The sequence below is a fragment of the Natator depressus genome, chromosome 3 (genome assembly GCF_965152275.1).
Source record: "Natator depressus isolate rNatDep1 chromosome 3, rNatDep2.hap1, whole genome shotgun sequence".
In the NCBI taxonomy this organism is placed as follows: domain Eukaryota; kingdom Metazoa; phylum Chordata; order Testudines; family Cheloniidae; genus Natator; species Natator depressus.
In genome coordinates, this window is record NC_134236.1 from 99,068,855 (window position 1) to 99,093,874 (window position 25,020).

Below are 25,020 nucleotides of genomic sequence, written 5' to 3' on the forward strand. Positions count from 1 at the left end.
TGCTTGAGAACTCATATTTGAATATACACTAAAATGTGTGGTTTCAGAGTAACAGCCGTGTTAGTCTGTATTCGTAAAAAGAAAAAAGAAAAGGAGTACTTGTGGCACCTTAGAGACTAACCAGTTTATTTGAGCATGAGCTTTCGTGAGCTACAGCTCACTTCATCGGATGCATAGCATATTGTGGAAACTGCAGAAGACATTATATACACACAGAGACCATGAAACAAAACTTCCTCCCACCCCACTGTCCTGCTCGTAACAGCTTATCTAAAGTGATCATCAAGGAGGGCCATTTCCAGCACAAATCCAGGTTTTCTCACCCTTCCCCCCCCCCCCCCCACAGACACACATACAAACTCACTCTCCTGCTGGTAATAGCCCATCCCGTGTGTTGCTACTATGAAATACAGGGCCAAGTTCTTTAATCATTTTTGCTAAAATCTTGGGGGCTTCATAGATGTAACAGGTGAGTTCTTGTTCCTATGAACAAGAAAATTTTGCCCTGGAGAATTCTGAAAATTTGCAGTGAAGCCACCTTTTTTTTGATGGAAAGATGTTTCAGTATTGCAGAAACCAGTGGAAAAAAATAAAGGTAAATTACATAGGGCTTGCTTTCCACACCTGCCATGCACATATAACTGCAGCCACCAGAACCACGGCAGGAAGTAGCCCGGGGGGACTAGCCATAGTCCCGGACATAGGCAGCGTGTTGTGGTTGGATCCCCGCTGACCTCAGTGGTGGAACCCTTTGCCACTATTAGGGTCCTGAGCTGGGATCCGGTGGAGTAGGGAGGTACCAGTTCCCCCACCCTAGGCTGCCACCTTCCCCTCAGGGGGCGGCCCACTACCCTGTGAATCAGGGATGCCTCATTGACTCTAGCCACCAGGCCTGCCTACCCTGCAGCCCAGGGACACCTCATTGACTCTGGCTGCCAGGCTTGCCTACCCTGCCACCTGGGGACTCCTCAGAGACTCTGGCCACTAGGCCTGCTTACCCTGCGAACCAGGGAACCACTTTTGACTCCGGCCATTAGGCCTTGAGACCCTGCGAATCAGAGACCCCCTATAGGCTCGGAACACTAGGTCTTGACCCTGTGAACCAGAGAGTTGCTACTGACTCTGACCATTAGGCCTTATTGGCCTGTGATGCAGGACAATCTTATCAGTGTAAGACCATCAGGTGTCCTACCCCAAAGAAATGGGCTCTCAAGGGACGGTGTGTACTCACCCCACACTGGACGGAAACCCCCACCCCATCACAATGGCCCCTTGTGCTGATGGTCATTCCATCAGTGCAGTAGTCTCTTTCCCCATAATTCATGGTGCTTCCCCTTTGTGACTTCGCTCTGACTGTGTTGTTGTATGGCTCACCCCACTTCTGAGGTATCAAAGTCTCGCCAGGCCAGCTGTCCAGATGGCACCTCCAGCAGTCCTGCACCACTTCCCAGTGGCTGGGAGGAAGAAACCATGCCCTTCCTCTACACTGGGTTCCATTCCAGAGACCCTATAACCAGTAGCCAAGGTCTATACAATCACCATCCATGCTGCTGGTTCCCTGGGTTGCTTCCTACCCTGCCTTCTCAGTCTTTCTTTCTTTGCAACTCCCCTGGGTGACCCTTCTTCCAGGGCTAGGATCCCAGACTTATTCTCCCACTTGGGTTTCCTCCTCCCCACTCTCTCTGCTCCCAGAGAGTAACTGCAGACCTCCCTGCTATAGCCACCTCACTACTACAACTTCCTCTCTTTATATTTCTTGCCCAATCTTTGTTGTTGTTTCATCATTGTCTCCCCGCCCGCGACTAGGCTCCATCAGCAATTAGTATTTATGAATCTCAGGGCCTCCCTTCAGGTGCAACTGTAAAGGTTAATTGGCCTCTTCTGGGCCACCTTAACCCCTTCAGGTCTGATATGGGGTAAATACCCCTGTCAAGGTTCCTCCCCCACTCTGAACTCTAGGGTACAGATGTGGGGACCTGCATGAAAAACCTCCTAAGCTTATCTTTACCAGCTTAGGTCAAAACTTCCCCAAGGTACAAAATATTCCACCCTTTTGTCCTTGGATTGGCCGCTACCACCACCAAACAAATACTGGTTACTGGGGAAGAGCTGTTTGGACACGTCTTTCCCCCCAAAATACTTCCCAAAAACCTTGCACCCTACTTCCTGGACAAGGTTTGGTAAAAAGCCTCACCAATTTGCCTAGGTGACTACAGACCCAGACCCTTGGATCTTAAGAACAATGAACAATCCTCCCAACACTTGCACCCTCCCTTTCCTGGGAAAGGTTTGGTAAAAAGCCTCACCAATTTGCATAGGTGACCACAGACCCAAACCCCTGGATCTGAGAACAATGAAAAAGCATTCAGTTTTCTTACAAGAAGACTTTTAATAAAGATAGAATTAGAAATAAGAAATCCCCCCTGTAAAATCAGGATGGTAAATACCTTACAGGGTAATTAGATTCAAAACATAGAGAACCCCTCTAGGCAAAAACCTTAAGTTACAAAAAAGATACACAGACAGAAATAGTTATTCTATTCAGCACAATTCTTTTCTCAGCCATTTAAAGAAATCATAATCTAACACATACCTAGCTAGATTACTTACTAAAAGTTCTAAGGCTTCATTCCTGGTCTATCCCCGGCAAAGACAAAATGTAGACAGACACACAAACCCTTTGTTTCTCTCCCTCCTACCAGCTTTTGAAAGTATCTTGTCTCCTCATTGGTCATTTTGGTCAGGTGCCAGCGAGGTTACCTTTAGCTTCTTAACCCTTTACAGGTGAGAGGAGATTTCCTCTGGCCAGGAGGGATTTTAAAGGGGTTTACCCTTCCCTTTCTATTTATGACAACCCCATCACAGATGGGTTATTGGGTAAAGTCCTGGGTGTGCTGAACTCATAGAGTGTTCTGTCATCGACTGCAATAGGGACGAGATTTCATCCATTTTGCTGCCACAGGTCTGAGAGATGAGATCTGGGTTCTTTTCATAGCTTTGTGGCAGACTTCCTGTGTGGTGATCAAGTATCTGTGTGACCCAGTATCTCTTTGTGACTCAGTTCCCAGTCTGTAAAATTGTGGTACCTGAGGCATTGTATGGTTAAGCCAATAAAGTTTATATGGTCCTTTGAGATATTTGGATCTCAGGGGCCATAGAAGTGTACTAGAAATTATCACTAGATAATCAATAGTTCCTTTTCCAGATGCCCCCACTAGTTATAAGCATTGTGAGCAGTCTTGTTTAGTGTTAGAAAACACCTGTTACTTTGAGTTTCATGCTATGTATTTTGACTTGAAGACGAAAATACTATTTTAAAAAAGGTATTGTCCTACAGTACAAAGAGAGAAATTTGCTTGGGATTTTAAAGCAAACAAAACAACTCTCGCAACTTTCCACTTTCTTTTGAGGGAGAGAAGAGAGTGGGACTATTTATTCATTGCACTATATGAACTGTTAGAGCAGCAAACGTGAACTGGAACTACAGTATGTGCTCTCTGATTTTGTTTGCAGCTGTGTAAATGAGTTTAGTGTCAATTTTTCCAGTCTGCAAGCACTGTCATGTCTGGACAGTTATTTTTTCAAATTGGAGTTATTTTCCAGTTGTCTAAAACTCTTCATCTACATTGTGGATCGAGTGCATTAAGTTACTCCCCATGGGGCACAGCTGGAAGCCATTCTTTGCTGCAACATTTTGTTTTGTTTTGTCCCAGTTTTTTTCTACCCACTGTGTTCCCACACACTAGCATAGCTTAGTACTACAACAGACAAGTATCTCTTTTTTCCCCCCACTGACACTTCTTAGAACATCTTAAATAGGCATGTTCTCTTTTGTCTTTTTAATACAAATTCAGTGGCAAACAGCTTTGCTTGCTTGCATTAAGATTTCAAAGTACTTTGCAGACTAGGAAGACTGGTTTGAAAAGTTTGACACATTTAGGCAGACTGTTTTCTTTTGCTGCTTTGAAGAGATGAGAAATGTTTTGAGAAAAAGATTGAAGGAAGTACACTGTGTCCAGTAGTTGTGTGTTAAAAGAAAGCATGGGGACATTGGTTTCCGTAGAACTTTCTTTAAGAAAAAAATGGTAACAAAACCTTTAGGTGCTTTATGAAATATTAATGAATACCATATATAGTAAACTCTTTGGGGGCAGGGACTGCTGTTTTCTGTCTGTTTGTACGGGTCCTAGCAAAATGGGATGCTGACCTGGTTGTGATCTAGGTGCTACCACAGTCTAAATGTTAAATAATACATACACATATATAGTACAATCAAGTGTTTCTTAGTACTGAATGTAAGGCTTTCTCTATGAACCTCCCCGTGCCATCTGCTATCAACCAAATTAAAGGCAATGTCTAGGGGATTGGTCTGACTGCAATTATTTGCAATGAACTGGTTATGTGAAAAACAAAATAAAACCAAAAAATATGTTCTAAATGTCAAAATAGCATATGTTAGAGTGGTTAGAAGATTAACATGAAAGATATTTTTTGTATTTACTTGGATTCGTATCCACATTTGTAAAAAACAGATTTCAGTAGGTGCTCCTTGACACATTTTAAAAATAGTTATGCTAGTAAACTGCTCCAGAGACCACCACCAATTTGTGCCCAACAATTAACATATAATCATCCAAAGGTTGAAGAGATAGTTAACATATTTGATTTACCACCAGAGTCCTCCCAGCCCCTCACAATTAGGAAAATCAGCTGGGTTTTGCAGGGGGTGCTGAAGGCCAACCAGCTAGGACTGTTTTGGACCACGCTGGGAGTGAGTTGAACAGCTGAGAGGGATCCTTACAGAAAATATGCTGCACTGGCTACCTTCTCCTTTTATGAATGGGGCTCCAGATCAGGTGTCTTTGCTGATCTCAGCTGTGGTCTTGTAGCATAGGGAGAGAGGCTCTTCTAGGTAAGTAGGTAATAGGATCGTGCCAAGATGTCCATTCCATTGATACTCATTGAGGTGAATTTTACAAGTCCAGGTGTACCGAGAAAGTCTTAAGTAGACAAAGGAGAAACATTTGGAATCTAGGTCCTTATGTTTCCTTCTGTAATGAGGCATAGAGAGCAGCAAATACAAAATAAAATGAGGAAGATAGTGGATGGGGGAGAGCCGTGTCTTTTGCAGCATATTTATCTTCTCATGAAGAACCTGTTGAGGATTCAAAGCAGCAGCTAGTGAAGTCAGGGCTCCATTAATGTGTAGGCATATTGTGATGTGAGGGAATAAAATGGATAACAGTTACTCTGTGACATTATGACACATAATAAGTATTAGAGACAATAGTATTATGGTAGCACCAAGAGATCCCAAACAAAACTAGGGCCCCATTGTGCTAGGCACTGTACAAACACATAGTGAGAAACAGTCTTAGCCCTGAAAAGCTTGCAGTCTAAATAGACAAGATAGACAAGGGTGTGGGTGTTTTGGGGAGGGAAGGATTATTGACCAAATTTGCAGGGGTGAAAGTAATTTAAAGGATTTACTGGTACTCCAGAGTCCTGAGCAGGGGGGCTTGGCCTCAACCGGAAGAGGCCGTGGCCTTTAAATACCCAGACCCTTTAAATCAATATTTAAAGGTCCCAGGGCTGTGGCTGGGAACCCCAGGGCCTTAAAATTACCCCTGGAGCTACCAGCTGCAGAGGCGGCTGGGAGCCCCAGGGCTCAGGGGCAATTTAAAGGGCCCGGGGCTCCCCACAGCAGCCGGAGCCCCAGGCCCTTTCAATCACCGCCGGAGCTCTGCCTCCACTACCCCGGGGCCCCGGCAGCGGGGCTCGGGCGGCTCTTTAAAGGGCCTAGGGCTGTGGCCACTGTGGGGAGCCCTGGCCCTTTAAGTCACCACCGGAGCCCCGCTGCTGGAGCCCTGGGGCTCGGGCAGTGCTTTAAAGGGCCTGGGGCTCCCCGCAGCGGCCGGAGCCCCTGGCCCTTTAAAGCACTGCTGGAGCCCTGCCGCCGCTACCCCGGGGCTTCGGCAGTGGGGAGCCCCAGGCCCTTTAAATCGCCAGCCTGGGGAAGCCGGATCGGTTCAGCACGGCGTACTGGTTCTTGCCGGTACGCCGTAACATACCATACCGGCTTACTTTCACCTCTGCAAATTTGTGAGGCCTTAGACCAGGGGTGGGCAAACTACTGCCCATGGGCCAGATCCAGCCCCTCAGGGCTTTGTATCCGGCCTGCGGGATTGCACCCCCCCGTGGTGCCTCAGACCCCGCGCTGCTCTCAGAAGTGGCCGGCACCACATCCCTGGTACCCGGGGGTGGGGGAGGGGGCAGAGGGCTCCATACATTGCCTTTGCCTCCGCCTCCAGGTACCACCCTCCGCAGCTCCCATTGGCCAGCCAATGGGAGCTTCGGGGGAGGTACCTGGAGGCTTGGCAAGGGCAGCAAGCAGAGCCCTGTGCCCCCCTTCCCCCTAGGGGCCGTGCAGGGCCATGGTGCTGGCCGCTTCCTGGAGCAGCGCAGCGTGGGGCCAGGGCAGGCAGGCAGGGAGCCAGCCCTGGCCCTGGTGCACGCCAGTGCCACCCTGGAGCTGCTTTAGGGAAGCGGCGCCAGGCCGGAGCCACTTTAGGTAAGTGGCGCCGGTCCGGAGCCCGAACCCCTCCTGCACCCCGCCCCCCAACTCCCTGCCCTAAGACCCCTGCCTGCACCTCACACCCCTCCTGCACCGCAACTCCCTGCCTTGAGCCCCCTGCCACAGTCCGCACCCCTCCTGCACCCCAACCTCCTTTCCTGAGCCCCCTCACAGACCCTATACCCCTCCTCTGCCCCAATCCCTTGCCCTGAGCCTGTTCCTGCACACTGCACCTCTTCCCACACTCCGCACTCCCTCCCGCACCCCAACCCCCTGCCCTGGCCCTGTATACAATTTCCCCACCCAGATGTGGCCCTCGGCCCAAAAAGTTTGCCCACCCTTGCCTTAGACTCAACTTGGTGGCCTTTCTCTGTTTGGATGTATTGTGATAACTTCTGAATGCTGCAGCTAATCAAGTCCAAAAATTTGGGGGATGTTCTAGGCATCAATGGGCAGAATCCTACTGATTTTGTGGAAATTGGAAAATCTTAAGGGGAAAGTGGGGGACACTCACAGCCCCTGGCATATGGCTAGCAGACACATCAGCTTCAACAAGGTCCGTAATTGTGTACAGACCAATGATCCAGTTCATGGCACTCTTTAACACCTTCCAGTATAACATCATCTCCCATCTCAGCTCTGTCCATCTTCCCAATAGGGTTTTAAAATGTCGACAGGCTGAAAATTGAAAGAAAGGAGGAGAAGAAGAATGGTGTGTGGGCAATGGGGTGAGCATATGGAGCTCATGGTGGGTGGGAGGGTGGAGAATGGGAGACCTTCCTGGGAGAGAGTTGTGGGGGGGGGCACCCAGAGGCCCTAGTATAAGAGGAAGAAGAAATTATTATTTGTATTACCCTAATGCCTATGGGGGACCCCCAGAGAATGGTTGGTGCAGACCTGACTATGGGGGAGGGGTGTGCACACAGAATCACTGTCAGTGGGGGAAATAGGGGGCACACAGAACCTCTGGTGGAAGGAGAATGGGGGACCCTGGTATGTGGTGGAAAGGGGAATGGGGGGCCACACAGAACCCATGGCATGAAGGCATTGCAGGGAAGCCTTGACATAGAAGGAGATGAGAGGGTGGCGCACAGGGAGTTTGTGGAGCAGGGAATGGAGGGATGCAAGGAGCCCGTGGTGTGCGCAGTGAGCTCAACCTGCAGAAGCAACAAAGCATGTGACCCCCCTCTTTATCCTCATTTTACAGATGGGCAACTGTGTCACAGAAAGACCAAGTGACTTGCCCAAAATCACACAGAGGTTGTTGCAGAACCAGAAATTGAACCCAAATCCCTTGAGTCCCAGGTCAGTGGCTTAACCACAAATCTTCCTTCCTCTCCTGCCCCTCAGCCTAATTGTCAGAATTTGGCAGGTTTTTCACAGTGAAGCTGTTCTCTGCCAAGGGCAGGAGGGAGGGAAACAGGGGAAGGCATGACTAATTTGTCCATTGCCAGCCTGCGGGCTGAGAGAGCCAGGCTGACAGAGGTGAGCCTTGACTTACAGGGCCTGACTCTCCAACACTTGGCACCACATGTGGTAGTTTTACATGCACTGTGCAAATGGATATAAAACATTTTCGTTCTTATTTAGTAGTACGTTAAACCTTCTTTGCACAGGTGCAGATGACTACCTACGGATCCAGGCAGTGAGGAATCAGGTCCACAGAGTGGTATCAAAGGGTTGTCCCTAAGCAGCAAAGGTCTTTAGGGCTGCAAAGCTGGAATTTTTCTGCAGATTTCCAGATTTTCCTTTCTCTTTATTGGAGCTCGCTGGGTGAGATTCCTTCTGAGAGACAGTTTGGAGGAAACTCAACAAGATGAGCCTCAGTATGTAGGGCTCTCTTGCCTCTTTCTCACTGGCTTTGGAGGGAGAGTGTGATGTGAACCTTTTGCAAAATGTAAACAGTCTGTATCAGTACCACAAATGTGTTTAAATCTCCGTTTTAAATTCAAAGGACCTTTTTATAAGACTCGAGCCAACCAGTGCTTTCCATTTGTGGGTTGCTCGAATTGCGTGCTTGTATCAGAAAAGTAAGGTACATCCTGGGTGCTATGAGTCAGTCTAAATGGCAAGGCTCCCCACTTCCAGCACACTTACAAGTAGACTGCATCTTAAAAGCACAGCAGTGCTTCGGGAGGGAGTGGCTGGAGAGGGGCATTGCTGCAAGGAGAGCTTGAATTCTTTCTGTGGCTTGTGGAGAGAACTTGCTGCTGTCCTGTGAAAGGCTGCAGTGTGAACAACCTTGTGTGCCTGGAAAACCCTGCTGGGTGGTGCAGAAGGAGAGAATCACCCCTTAGTTTGGACCAACTCAACATGGCTGAGAGGAGTTACAGCTCCATGCTAGAGCACCACTAATGGTAGTCTCCAGAAAAGGAGTAGGGGATAGACATCTGATCCTACCTCTTCCTGCTCCTTTTGAGGAGGCTAACATCATTGATGATGCTCGTATAGAGTCATGCCACTCTCCGCCATGTTGGGGTCGCCCAAACTAAGCCATGAAGGCTCCATATGCCTGACCCCATACATCTGCACAAGGGAAAGAAGCAGGATAACCATATATCTGGCTTTAAAAGCAGGTTCATATTTTGTCCAAATAACGTATAAATAAATTGCAGTACATATAGGGTGATCAGATGTCCCGATTTATAAGAACAGTCCTGATATTTGGGGCTTTTTCTTATATAAGTGCCTATTACCCCCCAACCCCTGTCCCGATTTTTCATGCTTGCTGTCTGGTCACCCTAAGTACATAGATTCTGGGTGCTGTTCTTTGGGACTTGGCAATGTCTTCTGCATCCAAAATTCAAAATGCAAACTGGGAGTCACAGAAGGTGCACCCTAGGAAAAATACGTTCATTGCTTCTCAATATTTCAAAAGCATAACAACGAACTTAATATTAAATTGCACAAATGCAGCCCAACCTGTAGGAAAGATTACTATCATTTTGGCTCCAGAAATGGCCTCTCTGGCAATCAACACCTGAGGCTAACAGGCTTTTGTCAAGAGAGAGAACCTGTGATCTGCCCCATAAAAATTACACTTCCTGTTCTAAAATGTCAACCTAAATGAAAAAATAACCAACACCCTTTTGAAAGAAGGGCTGGCTACGTAAAACAGTATTCAAATATGTGTTTATCAACTGTGATAAAATCCGAGCTCCAAAGCTGGGTGACTCAATAGCAACAAACCCCAAATGCTGGGTATGTGGCAGAAGTATGCATACATTTTGTGCAACTTCTGTGCTCTTCCTGTCAGCTCCATTCTTATGAGCAAGCAGGGAATTGAAAGTGACAAGTTTTCTTCTCTCTGAACCGCTGGGACCTTAACAGTGTCTGTTTAATAAAACATCTAACAAATAATGATTAACCAGGCTCTGCCTCATATAATAATAAATATCTAGCTCTTATATAGCATTTTCACTAGTAGGTTTCAAAGTAGTTCATGTGTGTAAATTTAACACCACAACATACATGTGCCTATATCAAGTGCGTGTATAAATAAAATATTGTGTGTGAATGCTTACAACATAGTGTGAATGTATATTTGTAAAAGTGAGCGAGAGACAGGCATGCTGTAGTCTTTTTCTGCTGCTATCTGTCACCTTCCCCATTACTTGTCAGGGTTTATTTTCACCAGATCATGTGCTGGAATTCTTTTCGTACAGTACTATATTCTCTTCTTATGCTGGGCTCCCATTTGAGGAAGCTAGTTGTTGTACTCAAAGCAGAGTGCCAGTCTTCATGTTGTGGCTAACTGATCACTGGCTTTTATGTTATTAACATTACGCAGCCTCAACATGGAATAAGGAGGCAGTAAGTCAAGCGGTTCTACAGTTGTTCACAATTCATTTGCACTTGCAACGCTTACTGTCTGTAGCAAGCAACCCTATTGTAGAGAGCAATAAATATCACTGAACACTTTGAATAAAAATACAATGGATATAACAATATAGATTTTAAAATGTAATGAAAATGGGCTGTAATCTGTAAAGAAGCAGCAAGCTGCAAACTCAATAAAATCTCAGCTCCTGATTGACTGATTGTACAAACTGGACAAGTTACTAACTAATTGGATGCCTTACTCGAGCAATATGTTTAACATGGTTTTAAAGTGAGCCAGAGAGTCACTAACTTATGTCAAAAGATAACTGTACCATGACCACTGCGCTCTGTAATTAAATGGCAAACAGGTTAATTGCAGGGACCGTCAGGAGAACAGAGTTAGCAGATCAAAAGGAATCAGCTGTATGATGTTGTATTAATTCAGCTAGCACAGTACATCAAGGAAAAGGAAGAGAGTCATTACCAAACGAGTTTCATAAATGTGCAATAATTTCAAGATCTGTTTTGGCAAAGGACCTATTTTGAGGTTAGGTTTATTCTCTTTAAAATTGGCAGCCGATTACACTGTCTAGAACCAGGCAAGAGGCAGGCAGACATTGGTGCAAATCTCCAGACAGATCTGTCAATGCCCCAATCCAAACTACTTCCACCTGTGTTTATTTTCGTTACATTGCAGTAACGGCAGTTTTGAGGAAGCAAACTGCTTTCTAGCATGGAAGGTTCATGTGTAAGCTCAACCCACCACATCAGTTTGCCTCCGCAAATCATTTTTTTCCCCCTACAGCTCACTGGATTCGATCAGCATTTGGTGGAAAGGGGAGTAGACTTTACTGAATGATTGTCCGTCAAAGGATTTATAATCTTTATTGCTTGCTGTGGGGTTCCTCTTATAGGCCTTGATTCAGCCAAACACATGCTTAAGTGCTTTGCTGAATGAGGATCACAGTGTGCAATGTGCAAAGTACGACAGGTTTCAGAGTAGCAGCCGTGTTAGTCTGTATTCGCAAAAAGAACAGGAGGACTTGTGGCACCTTAGAGACTAACCAATTTGTTTGAGCATAAGCTTTCGTGAGTTGCATCTGATGAAGTGGGCTGCAGCTCACAAAAGCTTATGCTCAAATAAATTTGTTAGTCTCTAAGGTGCCACAAGTCCTCCTTTTCTTTCAGTGTGCAATACATATAGCAGTATGTACATTGTACACACACACAAAAAACCCAACAACTATCAAAACAATACTGCACACACAATTCTCTCCCTGAGGAGAGGATGAGAGAGAGAACAAACCACATGTGACAGATGTCAGTCTTGTTGCCTGTTGGAAAGTGCTCAGATATAATTGTGATGAAAGTGGTCTAAGAACCTATATAGAACAATAATACAGTGAAAATGTAACACAAATTTTACAGTGTATGCAAGGCAAGATGGGTAATGTTCCGCCATGGAGATGAAAATAGAGTGTAAGAAGTTGCACAGATAATTTGCAGGTGTGATTCAAATAATGTCCAACTTGTCAGTCACTGGAGAGCTTGGATTGCTTATAATATCATTTCTTGATACTTTGAGTAAGCTACTTTGTCCAACTTTTCAAGTAATACAACAGTAGTATGTTTTAAGATGTATGTAACTACAAGATATTTTTTGTAATCAGATTTTAGAAGGTCGTACGCATGATGACACTATTAGTAATGGCTTTAATCAGATGTCTGAAATCTAGATTGAAAAATGGAAAGGTGTTTGATGTCGGCATTGCATTCTTCAGTATATATACAGCCTTGAATGTTAGGTCTTTTGCTTTATTGCCTTAAAAAGGCTAAATATGTAGTATATACATTTCTGTTTCTACTGAACTCGTCCTGTCCTCACTTCTGTTGTTTCCCCTCCCCCGCAGGATTATTTCCAGCAGTGCTGAACCTGGCTGTCAATGCTATCATCACAACCAATGCTACCTGTGGAGAAAAAGGCTCTGAAATGTATTGCAAACTAGTTGAACATGTACCTGGGCAACCGGCAAGAAACCCCCCCCAGTGCCGTATTTGTGACCAGAACAGTAGGGTTCCACATCGTATGTATGAGATTTTGTTATGTTAATAGATGTGCTCTTCTCTGGGAGTTTGGTCTAGGTTCATTCCTGTTCAGGGACTTTGTGACCAAACGACTGGCAATGGGTGGGGAGCGGAGGAGGAAGAATAAACTCTAGCTCACTGGCTTGTTTACTTTGGAAAATTCCTCTTGTTCTGAGTAAAACAAATTTTTCGTCCCTGGGCTAGTTTTGCAAAATTCTTACCTGTAAATTAAATTAAACTTTTTGGGACAAAGAGTGCTTAAAGTTCAGCAACTAAATCCATCATTAGAGGCTCCGCAGCTCTCACTGAGTTAATATGGATTTGTGTTTGCTCGACATACATGAAAATCAGGCCATTTTATAAGGTACCTAAATATGGGATTAGGTCCTTAATTTTAATCAGAAAATTCTGATCTTTATGAATCATTTACAAAATTTTAATTTGTGGTAAGGCCAATTTTATTTATCTTAAGCCTGTTCTGTGATTCTCCCCACCCCCTTCTCAGCTTGATGTTAATTCTAATTTCACTGACTAAAAAACCCCCAAACCACTGAGTTTTTAATTACTTCATTTTTTTAACACTACACTGATCTTTGCTAAAATTATTACTATTTTTTTTAAAGACCAGCCTCAGGGTAAAATCAGTTTTCAAGCATTCATTTATTATCAGGTACAAGGAGAGTTTTGTGCCTCTTACAAGGTAAGTGCATACGAGGAAGACTAGAACCTAGATAGAGCTGTATGATAGTATTCACATATTTTCACCTGCCCTTTCAGTGATGGAGGTGAACAGCGTATTAGCAGCTATTCTCCATGGTAATTCCTGAAGAATTTCCTGTATGTTTAAAATCACACCCTCCATTTTGGGAAGAGCCAAATATTTTAATAATAATAAAAATACATAATCTATGATAATTCATACAGCAAACCAAACATACAGTGTGAGGAATAGATTTTGGCTCGCCACATCCCTGTGCCCTGCTCCAACCACTAGACAGTACTGCCTCATTTATATATAAAAACACACAAGTGCTGTAGGTCTATGTGTCTTTCCCTCTTATTAACCTGCAACTGTCTGGTTTTAGAATGCCTGATCTTTCGTAGCCAACCGCATCTCAGTTTAAGGTTTTCATAATGTTAATCTGGCACCGTGAAGAGCCTTATTTAAACAGAGATGACTCATTAATCAGAGTACCATGTAATGTAACCAGACTTCAAGTGATCCCCTTGGAATCTGTGAGTCTGGTGTGCCTCCCCTTAATTACTGTAGAAGGAAATGAACACAGACTCCCTGGTTAATGGCATGTGAGCCCAAATTAAAGGGAAGAGTGGGATGGGCTTACTCTAGGTGCAATCCCCCTTGTCATCCATCAGTCAAGTTAGTCCTTGGAGTAGTTTTTCAGTCCTGTCCCTTTTGCAAGTGTTATATTATTTTTCTCTCTCACTTTAAATAGGGAAAACATGCCAGCAATTAATCAATGTTTTCAAATTAATTATGATTAAACTTTCATAATGGGGATTACAGTTAATTGTTGATTCATCTCTCAACCCTACTTTTCAGGACTAAATCTCATATCAGTTTGGCTGGAGGAGACTGATATCAAAATTTCCAATTAGACAACTTCTATCACAATCACCTAGGAACCCTGAGTTGAATTTACAGATGATTTTTGCAAGCACACATTTTAAGACGGGGCTGTAATGATGATCAGAATTGTTAGCTTTGACAATGCCTAGAGCATCGGCTTTTCTGTGCGTGTGTGTGTGTGTGCTCCTGTGGAGGCCTTTTTTCCAGTCCTCTGCGTTTTGAGTGGCAGGCCTTGCCTCCACTTCTGTTTGGGACGCAGCTTTGTGGTACAACCACTCCCCAGCTGGGTCTCTGGATTGCACCCCCTAGGTAGCCTGCCGTAATACCTAGCAAGCCCAATGGACTTGTCATGTGCAAGTGCGCTCGTGGATAGCGGTAATATGCCGTGACATTTTCAGGGTGTGTTTTTATTGATTTTTTTGGTAGATGTCCAAAAATTGAGGTTTATACTGTACATATATAACAGTATATACTGTAATGAATAATCTCTTTGTAATGTTCCCTCGTGCACTTTAGTGTAGTACTGTTTCAAACAGAATCTTTAGTGCACACCAGCAGGGTCTTCATCGACAAATTAATGCACAACGGATTAGTGCACTTTAGAAACCACACCCTATAGAGCACATTACCCCACCTTCTAGACAGGCCTTTAGATACAAGTAACTGTTTCTGGAGTTTTTACGGTGTTTATTGAATAAACCCTGATTTTAAAAAAAATTTGTATTGGAGGTATTGATTGGTTAAAACCTAAAACCAGAAGCCCTTGTTCTTGTTCCCCTTGAGGCTCTAGGTAGACATGACTTAGCCTTGATGTCCCCCATTCTCTTAGGGACCAAACTGTAGCCTGCTTGCGGCAACAAGCTCTCTCTCTCTCTCTCTGTCTGTCAGCTTTTGATCCCTCCCTTCTTGGCCTGAGCCAAACAGCTCTGTTGCCAGAGTGGGATCTGAGCAGTCCCTCTTCATGGCTATAAACCTGTTTGAGGGGAGGCTTCTCACCTGGGCTGCTGTTTTACTCTTCCTGTCTGATTTCTTTAACAACTCCCTCTGATCTAACGGTATATTCAGTCAAATATTTTTCAACTACCCATACCAATTACACTTCCATTGTACCACTAGTGTTATGATAAGCAAATGTTAGTGCTCACTGGTGCCACTGAATCATTTGATATTTAAATACGCTTCTGGCATTTGCAGTTTTAAGGACTGACACCTCCCCTCACTCCCACAGAACACTTTAGTTCTTTCTTTAAATATGTTCAGACGTTCTGGCTTTAATTAATGAGGCAGGATTCCTGTCCTCCACAGACAGCTGACGTGGTACGAAACCACAAAAAAACAGACTTTCAATCTTCTTAGTTGACTTAAACAACAAATAAAAGGTCGGTAAACTCTCCAGTTTGATTTAGTCCCCTAGAAATCTAAGAACCATAAATAACTCCTTTTTCTTCCCATTTTATATATCTAGCAATGTATTTTTAGGAAGTCATTCTAGGTGAAAGGGTAACATTTATCAGGTGCTTGATACCACAAGACTAATACATTCTCTGACTGTGTATAATGTCTTCCATATCTAGCAGCTGGGGGAAGGAGACATATTATTTCTGAAATAACTTCTGATTTTTCCCCCTCCTTTGGATGTAGTCTTTCTCTCAGATAAATCAGTGATTTCTGTAGGTGCAGGATCAGATCCTTTAGAATTGTGGGTAGGCTACCATCCTGCATGCACAAAAGGAGCAGATCCTCCTGAAACATGGATAGACAAAAAAATACTCTTTGCAATTACTGGGTGATATTTACCTGAATGCAGAGAATGCAAGCAAGACCCCTCACCTTCTAAATACCATAACATAAATAGTTCAGAGGGTCTTGAGGAGAACCTTGAGGGGAGGGAGAGAGAGAGAAAGAGAGAGATGGAACCTCTATCATTTTAAGCAGTGGATTATAAAGCACTCAAATACTACAGTGATGGTTCTTGGATTAGCTCTGTGTAGAATAGAATAGAATTTCTTTCTGCATGAAAACTGCATGATTGCATATGACTTCCAAACACAAATACTAGCAAAACGAACCACAGTACCTTCTCCTTCACCTGCCTGCCAAGTCCTAAATTCCTGGTTTGTGTTCATTACACTAGCTGATGATTTCACACTACCTGCCTGGAGATGCTGGTTTAGGTGGCTGTGGTCTCCTTGGAGGTTGCAAGGCAAACATATAATATTAATATTAAACTTTCTTCAAAAGTAAAAGAAAAACAGATTATCAGTTATTTTGTTTTAATGTACTACTTTGTCTTTTTAAGTCTATACTTGTATTCTGTTACTGATTTGGGGTTTTAAAAAGTCTTTTTGATACTTATTGCATAATAAAGCTTTGCGATTCACCTTTAGAGCATGTTGCATACTGTGCCATAACACCAACAAACACATGGAAGTACTTTTATGTACAATATTATATTCACATGCTGTATGAACTAAATGCTACCACCAAACGACTGTTGACCATTCTAAAGATGTTTTTCTTTTACATATTGCCAATGGTCCAATAGAACGACACCCAATAACTAATGCAATTGATGGGAAGAACACTTGGTGGCAGAGTCCCAGTATCCAAAATGGGATAGAATATCATCATGTTACCATTACATTGGACCTTCGACAGGTACTGTTTGTTCTTTGTTTCTGCAAACCTTTCTCACTCACATAATTGCTGTCTCATTCGTCACTCCTTATTTTGTCAGTGATGCTTTTGGATCATAAAGATACTCCCAGCTTCATTATAACATACTGAGTTATTTATATGGACTATGCACAATGTATCTTATTCATTGTAGCATAATACATATATAGTTTGGTTTTTTTTAAAATCAGATTTCAGGTTATTTGTTTTTAAGACATATTTTGAATTAGTCTAAATATGAAGTATTCAGTGTTTGTTTCAACTGTAGGTTTGGATCTTTAGAAATAAGTCTAATTAAAAATGGTGTATGTTGGGGGAGGAAATTTATCAAAGGTTTAATGGTTTAAAATGCTGCATTTTTTAACTACTAAAATAAAGCACTAAGAATGTCTTCAGCTCTGCTAAGGATAGGTGCGCTTAAAGATTTTGGGGGAGGGGGGTGGAGCGCTAACAAGGCCCTTAAATATATTGCTTCTCGTTACTGAAAGCTCTGCAAGCTGTCAGCTGGTTTTAAATTAAACCTGGGCTACTTGGAGAGTTAACAAGGCCTGTTGTATTTGCATAGACTCAGTAGGAGTAGCCTCAGGTTTTATGTTGCATCTTCTGCCAATCATTTCTGTCTCTTTCTATGGTATTCTTGACAGCTGTAGTTTTCTGGAATACAGTTGTATGATGCTCACAAATTTGCTGGATTATGCCAGACATGCAAGCACAAGGATTTTGAGTGCTGGAGGAGAGGTAGTTTTATTTGTATTCTGCTAATGCAAATACAGAATAACGATCCATCACCAGAAATACACATCATGCTATTAGATTTATCATCCTGCTATTCAATATCATAGAAATTAAAGATGGACTAGATAATCCAGTAGGCTTTGACCTTATCCCCAAGACAATGGAATATTGTCACCAGGTCCCCTCAAAGTCCTCTCTTTTCTGTGATCTATAGGCTTGTCCCATATACCAAGATGACTTATGGGATGGGCTAAAGTGAAGAAAATGCAGTTCTATTTTCCTTTGTAAAAGCAAAGGGGAATGTACCCATCTCTCCCTGGCTTGGGTAAGTAGCACAGCCCTCACAACTCTCCCTTCTCTATAGTTAAGTGTGCAGAGATTCTCCTACAACCTCCTGATTCAATCTCCTTTAATTCCTGAATGGGATTTCTTGGTTTATGACTTTCACCCAGAATCTGAGTGGTGCATATGCTCAATTATTACTTCTCAGAAGGACCATTAACCTCTCCCCAGGATTACAGGACTGTAGCTGATTATCCCACAAAGAGTCAATGGTCCAAAAGAGTCTTGAATAAAACACAGTTTATTAGAAAATTTAAATGAAATCAAATGTAAGAGTACAAGAAAAACATCTCTAGGTCTAGGAGTCCCTAGCCTTGTCTAGTCTGGGCCTCACCCTTGAAGTTAATCAAAATCCATCAAAAATACAAAGCTTAATTTTCGAAAATTCTTTCTTTCATTTCCTCAGAAGAGACAAACCACCAAGTAGATACATGGCGGAAAAAATGCTTGTGGTTGTTTTACATTAACTTTCCCTCTAGTAAAATGAAAAGGAGTACTTGTGGCACCTTAGAGACTAACCAATTTATTTGAGCATGAGCTTTTGTGAGCTACAGCTCACTTCATCGGATGTTTGTGTGTGTGGGTTTTGGGGGGCGGGGTGAGAAAACCTGTATTTGTGCTGGAAATGGCCCACCTTGATTTTCATGCACGTTGTAAGGAGAGTTTGTGTGTGTGGTTTTTGGAGGGGGGTGAGGGGGTGAGAGAACCTGGATTCCTGCAGGAAATGGCCCACCTTGATTATCATACACATTGTGAAGAGAGTGCTCACTTTGGATGGGCTATTACCAGCAAGAGAGTGAGTTTGTCTGTGGGGGGGCGGAGGGTGAGAAAACCTGGATTTGTGCTGGAAATGGCCCATCTTGATGATCACTTTAGATAAGCTATTACCAGCAGGAGAGTGGGGTGGGAGGAGGTATTGTTTCATGGTCTCTGTGTATATAATAATGTATTCTGCAATTTCCACAATATGCATCCGATGAAGTGAGCTGTAGCTCACGAAAGCTCATGCTCAAATAAATTGGTTAGTCTCTAAGGTGCCACAAGTACTCCTTTTCTTTTTGCGAATACAGACTAACACGGCTGTTACTCTGAAACCTTTCCCTCTAGTGGTGCTGCAATGGTCAGAGAATTTGAGAAAATGGATTTGCAGACATGGTAGCTTGCTCCTGTTATACCTTGGAGATGCTCTGAAGTTTAGGTGTGAGCCCCTTCCATTGTTAGCATTCTAACCCTGGAACCATCTTTGTCATTACCATGTTGAAAATGAGGTTGCTCTGGACACCCACCTATGTCATCGTCTCATATCCCTGGTCCAGTGTCTAATGAATATTTTTATTTTATCCAATAAGTTTTTTTTTTTGCTGGAACAGGTTTGATTTTAGTCTTCTGCCCTTTAAAAACGTTCCTTTGACCTTACAGGTGCTATTACCTGCCTTCCCCCTACACATTGATTTTCTCTCTTGCTGGCTCGGATCCATTAACATGCAAATAGCTCTCATGCATCAGAAATAAATTAGCATCCTTACCCTTCACCATTCACCCCCGCCCCAAGACATTGCGTCGCTGATTGTCAGATAGTAGGATGGTTTCATTCAACTACAATTTTAAGAATAAGGCTCCTCTATATCCCAATAATTCCTTTATGTCAATCCCAGCGTCATAAACTATTCCATCTCCTTTAGTGCTGGTATCCAGACTGTTACAGGGAAAAACCAAGAAGAGCTTTCTTTAATTATGTTTTGCTTACATAAAAAGAGCTGTGGTGACTATAGAGTTACAGTGCCTACACTGACATGTACATGAGGTGGTGGTTTGACTGTATTTCAGGAATTTCTGCAGATACCAATAGCATATTACAATTAGCACACTGTGACTGCTATATTAGTTTGCTTAAATAAAACTTAAAGTGTGTGATAGTGTGAAAGGGGGAGATTGTACTGTTACCCCTAGCCCACGGTCGCTGCACAGTTCACTGTTCCAGGAATAGTCCAGAGAAAGAGCTTTAAGCCTAGACCAGTATCAGATGACTTCTCCTTCTGCACCAGCTCAGCTGTGCAGAGTCGGTGCTTTGGAGGAGCAGAGTCAAGGATTTGCCTTTCATTCCCTATCCATCTTCACAGAAGTGGGGGAAGTTTTGAAGCCTGTGTTCTCCCCACGCTCTGGCTGGCAATGTGAGTAGCTCATGCAGTTAAGGAGGCACTTTATACCACTTACCATCTTACATAGGCCAAGAGATAATTTTGCCTCCCAACAGTAGTGATATATATCAATAGTCTTGGCTTTAAAATGTCGAATATATAGCTCTATACTATAAGGTTTTCTTTGCACACAGAGAGCTGTAGGCTTTAATAGAGTATTCAGTAAAACGTGAGATGTCTATTCCAGCTGGGATCACAGATTGCAATCACCAGGAATGGATGAAGGTCACAAGATGCCTCTGAGGCATCATTTAAAAAAAAAAAAAGATTTTGCTCCGTACCTTTGTTGGCAAACATGAGATTCAATAATTGCCAGTGATTTTACTGATGTGTTCTTACTGTAAGTACAAAAAATGTGTAACTTTTTTGAAACAGATTTGTCACGTTATTTCTGCAAAGAATGGACTGTAAATTGCAGGAATGCATTAGCAGTATGTGCTATTACTAATAATTATGACTATACATGGAGTGCTTTTAGCAAATTCTAATTTTATGAAAAGAAATTAGGAAAATAATTACTGTTTCCTTCATTAAATAATTCCGTACCTTTTGGGGGCAGTTGTATTATTTTTCTATTACGACTGTACTGCATAATAAAGTAATGGTGCATCATGGTTAGTAATAAATAATAAGTTATTTGCAGAAGTGACACATCTAACTTAGAAGAAGCAGAAAGATTATCATTCATTTTAAAAAGTCAATTAAATTCTTTTTGCATGAATTAGAGAAAAGGGGTAAAATATTTTTAAAAGGGCTTAAGACCTAATGGGAATTAAGCTCTTAATTCACTTACGTGCCGTTGAAAACTTTACTCATAATGCCTTGTGGTTAGAGTGTGTTCTAGGAATCAGGACTTCTGGATTCTGAACATGACTTTGATACTAATTTTGGGGGATAGCTTGGGATGGTCACATAACTTCTCTCTGTGAGGCTTTATCATTGGTACAATGGTGATTACATCATCATTTACCTCCTCACAAGAGTGTTTTGAGGTATGTTTTATGTTTATAAATCACTTTGCGATTCGTGGATGAAAGGCACTGTACAAATACTACATAAGATTTATTATTCTGTTACAATTAATAGCTGATCAAAAATATTCATTCAATGGAATTTAGTAAATGTAACTGTGCAGAGCAAGGGGTAGTTTTGCATACATCCTCATCGTGCAGCAGAGGATATTCTAATGCAATGAGGTCAGTTCCAGCACGATGGGAAATATTCCTTTTTAAAAGGATTACACCCTTTCAGGAAAGGCAGGGGAAGGAAGCGGGGAAAAATTGGAAACGTGGACTTTCATGGAGACCTGGAGTTGCAAGTTCTGCTCCTTGTGATATTGATTCCCCTAAGTTCTCTAATAGTCTGAAGCTGAAGAAGCTGCTGTGAAAGATTAGCTGGGTTTCTATAGGGAAAACTGGCAAATCCACAGGGAAGCTGATAGGTGGTTGGAGGTGAGATGGTCATCCCTTCCAGTTCTGGTCCTGGAAAGGAAAAAATAACGACAACATGATTGGAAATTATTAGAATCTCAAAATATTTCTTTCAGATTTTGTCTAAAAATGAGGTAGTGTCCCTAGTTAAGCTCACCATCACCTTCACTTTCCTACTTCAAAAGACTTCTGATAAATCTTCTGTTCCATTGTTCATGTTCTGAGTTGTATTTTAGCTGCTAGTGCCTTTAGAATGCAAGCTTTCAGAGGCAGGGACTCTGCTATTCAAATGGCACGTTTAGTGCTTTGAACAGTGCCAGGTACACCATGTGGAACTGTATAACAAATAGAATGGCTGGGAGCGAGAGGGAGACATATTACTTCATCTGAAGCAGTCCTCCCATCCCCAGTTATGAAATGCATACAGCACTTTCATGGATGTATACTCTGAACTCCTTATTTCATGATTTTGTGTTGCCCAAATATCACTTTGAGGATTTTGATCTGGTTCAGTATAATCTTTTATGAAGTGAACCAGTTGATTATCTTTTAGAACAGAAAAGTTGACTGCCCATGAGTGAAACCACAGAAAAATGAACTTCTGCGTTATTACTCAGCTTCTCCATAAACTTAATAGGAATAGTGTCACAAAGAAGAAAATTGGAAAAGGGAGAGTTATTTGTTCGGTTTTGTTTGGTTTATATACATGACATTGCAGAAGTGGGACACTATGTGCTGAAAGAGAGACATGATGGAACTAGGCAACTGTGACAAGTTAAACTGAGAAGGGCTGGAACATGAAAACAACAGGATAGAACTAAGGCTTGTACTATAAAAACTCAGTATAGCAGTCGGTGGAAAAAGCTCCTTAGAGACACTGCTGTCAGTGGAAGGCAAGATGAAATCAAAGCAAAATTTTCTGCAAAACAACCACCAAATTAAAAAAAAAAAGTCATTACGGGGAGAGAGATGAATGGAAAGAAATCTATGTAAAAATCATTTAATCCTTTTTGATTACTACAGTTATGGAAAGGACAAAGTTAAACCATTAGAAATAGGATATGATAATGTCTTTAAGGTAATTTTTCACAGCTGTATTATGGGTTCCACATATAAAAAGTGGATGGTTTCATCATTTTGGTATAGTACTTCTTTTACTTTCTGACCTTTGTAAAGCTTGAGCACTTAGATTTGTATGCAATGGAGTTGTTTATGCATCTGCAGCTGTGTTTTAAAATATATGTGTAATATGGGCTAAAGATGAATTTGAACATTTGGGGCCATATTTAAATGGAGCTAAGAAAAAATATGAATATCAGTGTTTTGTGAGTACCCAGCGTGATCAAAAAATATCAAAAGCCAAGTTAGTATCAAGAGCCTATTAGTATTTATCTACCCCAGAGCTATGTTCCAGGATGGCCTAATATAGTTATTGCTGATCCATGCTTGAGAAAAAGAAACCTTCTGTGAAGGGGCCAAGCACACACTCTCCTCCTTAACTTGTTCCCATCTAAGGTCTGACTGGCCCTAATGGCTGCTTGGGACGAAGTTCCCTTCCCATAATGCACACCACAGAAGGGATCCTGGAGTGAGGTTTAGCTGTTCTTTAGAACTCTTGGCCACCAGAAACCAAAGAAAGTCTCATGTTCATTAGAGATGTAGCTTAGGCTGAGACATCAGTTTTTTCAAACTTGGGTGCCTAAAATTGAGCACATAAACCCATATTTACAAGCAAAATTAGGCCTTTTCAGAGATGTTGAGGAGCTGCAGCTCCTTTTGAAGTTGGTGGGAGCAGTGGGGCTCAGGATCTTGTTGGGGTACTCAAGTGCCCAAACCTAGATGCCTCAAATTAAACTCCTAAATCTGTACTTAATTTTCTCAATAAATTTAGCCTCATTTTCAAAGATGCTGAGAACATGCAAATCCCATTTGACTTTGGGATTTGTGGGTATTCAGTACAAATGAACATCAGTGACCTTGTATTTACATGCCTAAATAGGGATTTAGGATCATAACTTCAGGCACCCATGTTTGAAAATATTAGTCAGAGCTTTCCCCCCTAAAAAGTGTTTGAACAAGAAAGTTAGAAACACACTGGAGTTGGAATATGTATGTAAGCTGAAAAACATAATGTTGCTTTTTCTGAAGAGCCACTGCTGAAGTTTTGAGTAAACGAGTCTCGGCCTTTGTGCTGTCCTATCTCTGGTCACAGCTGTATTCTGTGTGTACCATGGTGTAAATTAAGTGCCAGAGGTTCGGAATTTATTAAACCAGTGTCTATGTCCACTTATTTCTCTCCTAAAAGAGATATAACCCACTTTTTGAGTCCTAAATCTTAATGATTGCACAAAAGTTGTGGCATTATTTTAGATTCTGAAAGTACATCTTTGCAGTCTTAGTTCAGAAACCCTTTAATTTAGTGGATCAGAGCCCCTTGTGTCAACCTGCTCCTCCTGGCTCAAATCACATGGTTGGGACTTGTTAAACTAATACTTTAGGGAGCAACATCAGAGTCTCTCTTCCAAAGTGAAGTGTCACTTATGGTAGAGTAGTAGGAAATGTTACTCACACAATAGGGTTTCTTCATTGTTGTTTATTATTTTGTTGCTATAATCGAAAATGGCTACCCAAGGGGTGGTTGGTGAACCAGAACCTGTTTTGTCTCACAGCCATATTGCAGTGACACTTGACACACCATTGATATGGTCTACATTATAGTAGGTAGAAACTAGTCCTATACATCAGTGTCAAACTTTGATCTTAACACTTTGCTGTAAGGCATTTTCTGGCTTCTAAGGAAGCAGAGTCATTTTTCTCAGATTGAAATTTTATGTAATGTAATAAACCACGTTTTCATATCTGAACTTCTAGCCTCAAAGATTAGGGTAAGGAGACAAGGAATAAAGGATTGGTTTTGTTGTGTGCTAATCTTCATGCCATTGGTTTAGCCTGCAGATGGTAGAAATTATATGAGTCAACTTTAATTCCACTTGGATTTTGTGTGTTAGGAATGTATTTGCATCCATGCTTTTTACATACTTTTACTTAGATATCTGACCAATAGAAAAAAAAAAAAAGAAAAGAAAATGCCAGATATCCTGGGCTTTAGATGCTTTTGACAAAAATAAAAATACAGTTACATAAAAGATAAAGCCAGCAGCTTCCCTCCACCCCAAAAGCAGAGTGTAACCAAATAGGGATTAAATTGTACGTCTCATTACCAACAAATGCCAGCCCCTATTATCCCTCTTCTACCCCATATACTGGGATAAAGAGGGCAGTGTACACAGAAAATCAACTGAGTAAGTCCTGGGACACAAGAAAGAGGGCTCTGGAAAGAGAGAGAGAGAACTACATTTGGAATATTGAAAGAGATCTAGCTCTGGAGGCCCTGGGAGATTCAGCCAGGGCCTGCAACACCAAGATTTATTTTATATAGTTGTTTGTTTTTTTCACAATGTAGTAGAAGTAAATTAAGCCAACTATTTAAAATATTATAGTATTTGAGAATTTGGAACGTTTAAGATTCTTGCAAGGAAGCCCTTGATTCTTATATACATGAAAGCGCCT

The 25,020-nt window shown here is 42.2% G+C and overlaps 1 protein-coding gene across 1 annotated transcript in view; it reads left to right on the top strand.

Annotated features, from left to right (window-relative positions):
* Positions 1-25,020, top strand: part of LAMA2 (laminin subunit alpha 2) — a 472,624-nt gene that overhangs the window by 111,300 nt on the left and 336,304 nt on the right. The window contains exons 2-3 of the mRNA XM_074948401.1: positions 12,307-12,480; positions 16,615-16,727. Of these exons, the coding sequence (XP_074804502.1) occupies positions 12,307-12,480; positions 16,615-16,727 (287 nt within the window). The remainder of the gene's footprint in view (positions 1-12,306; positions 12,481-16,614; positions 16,728-25,020) is intronic.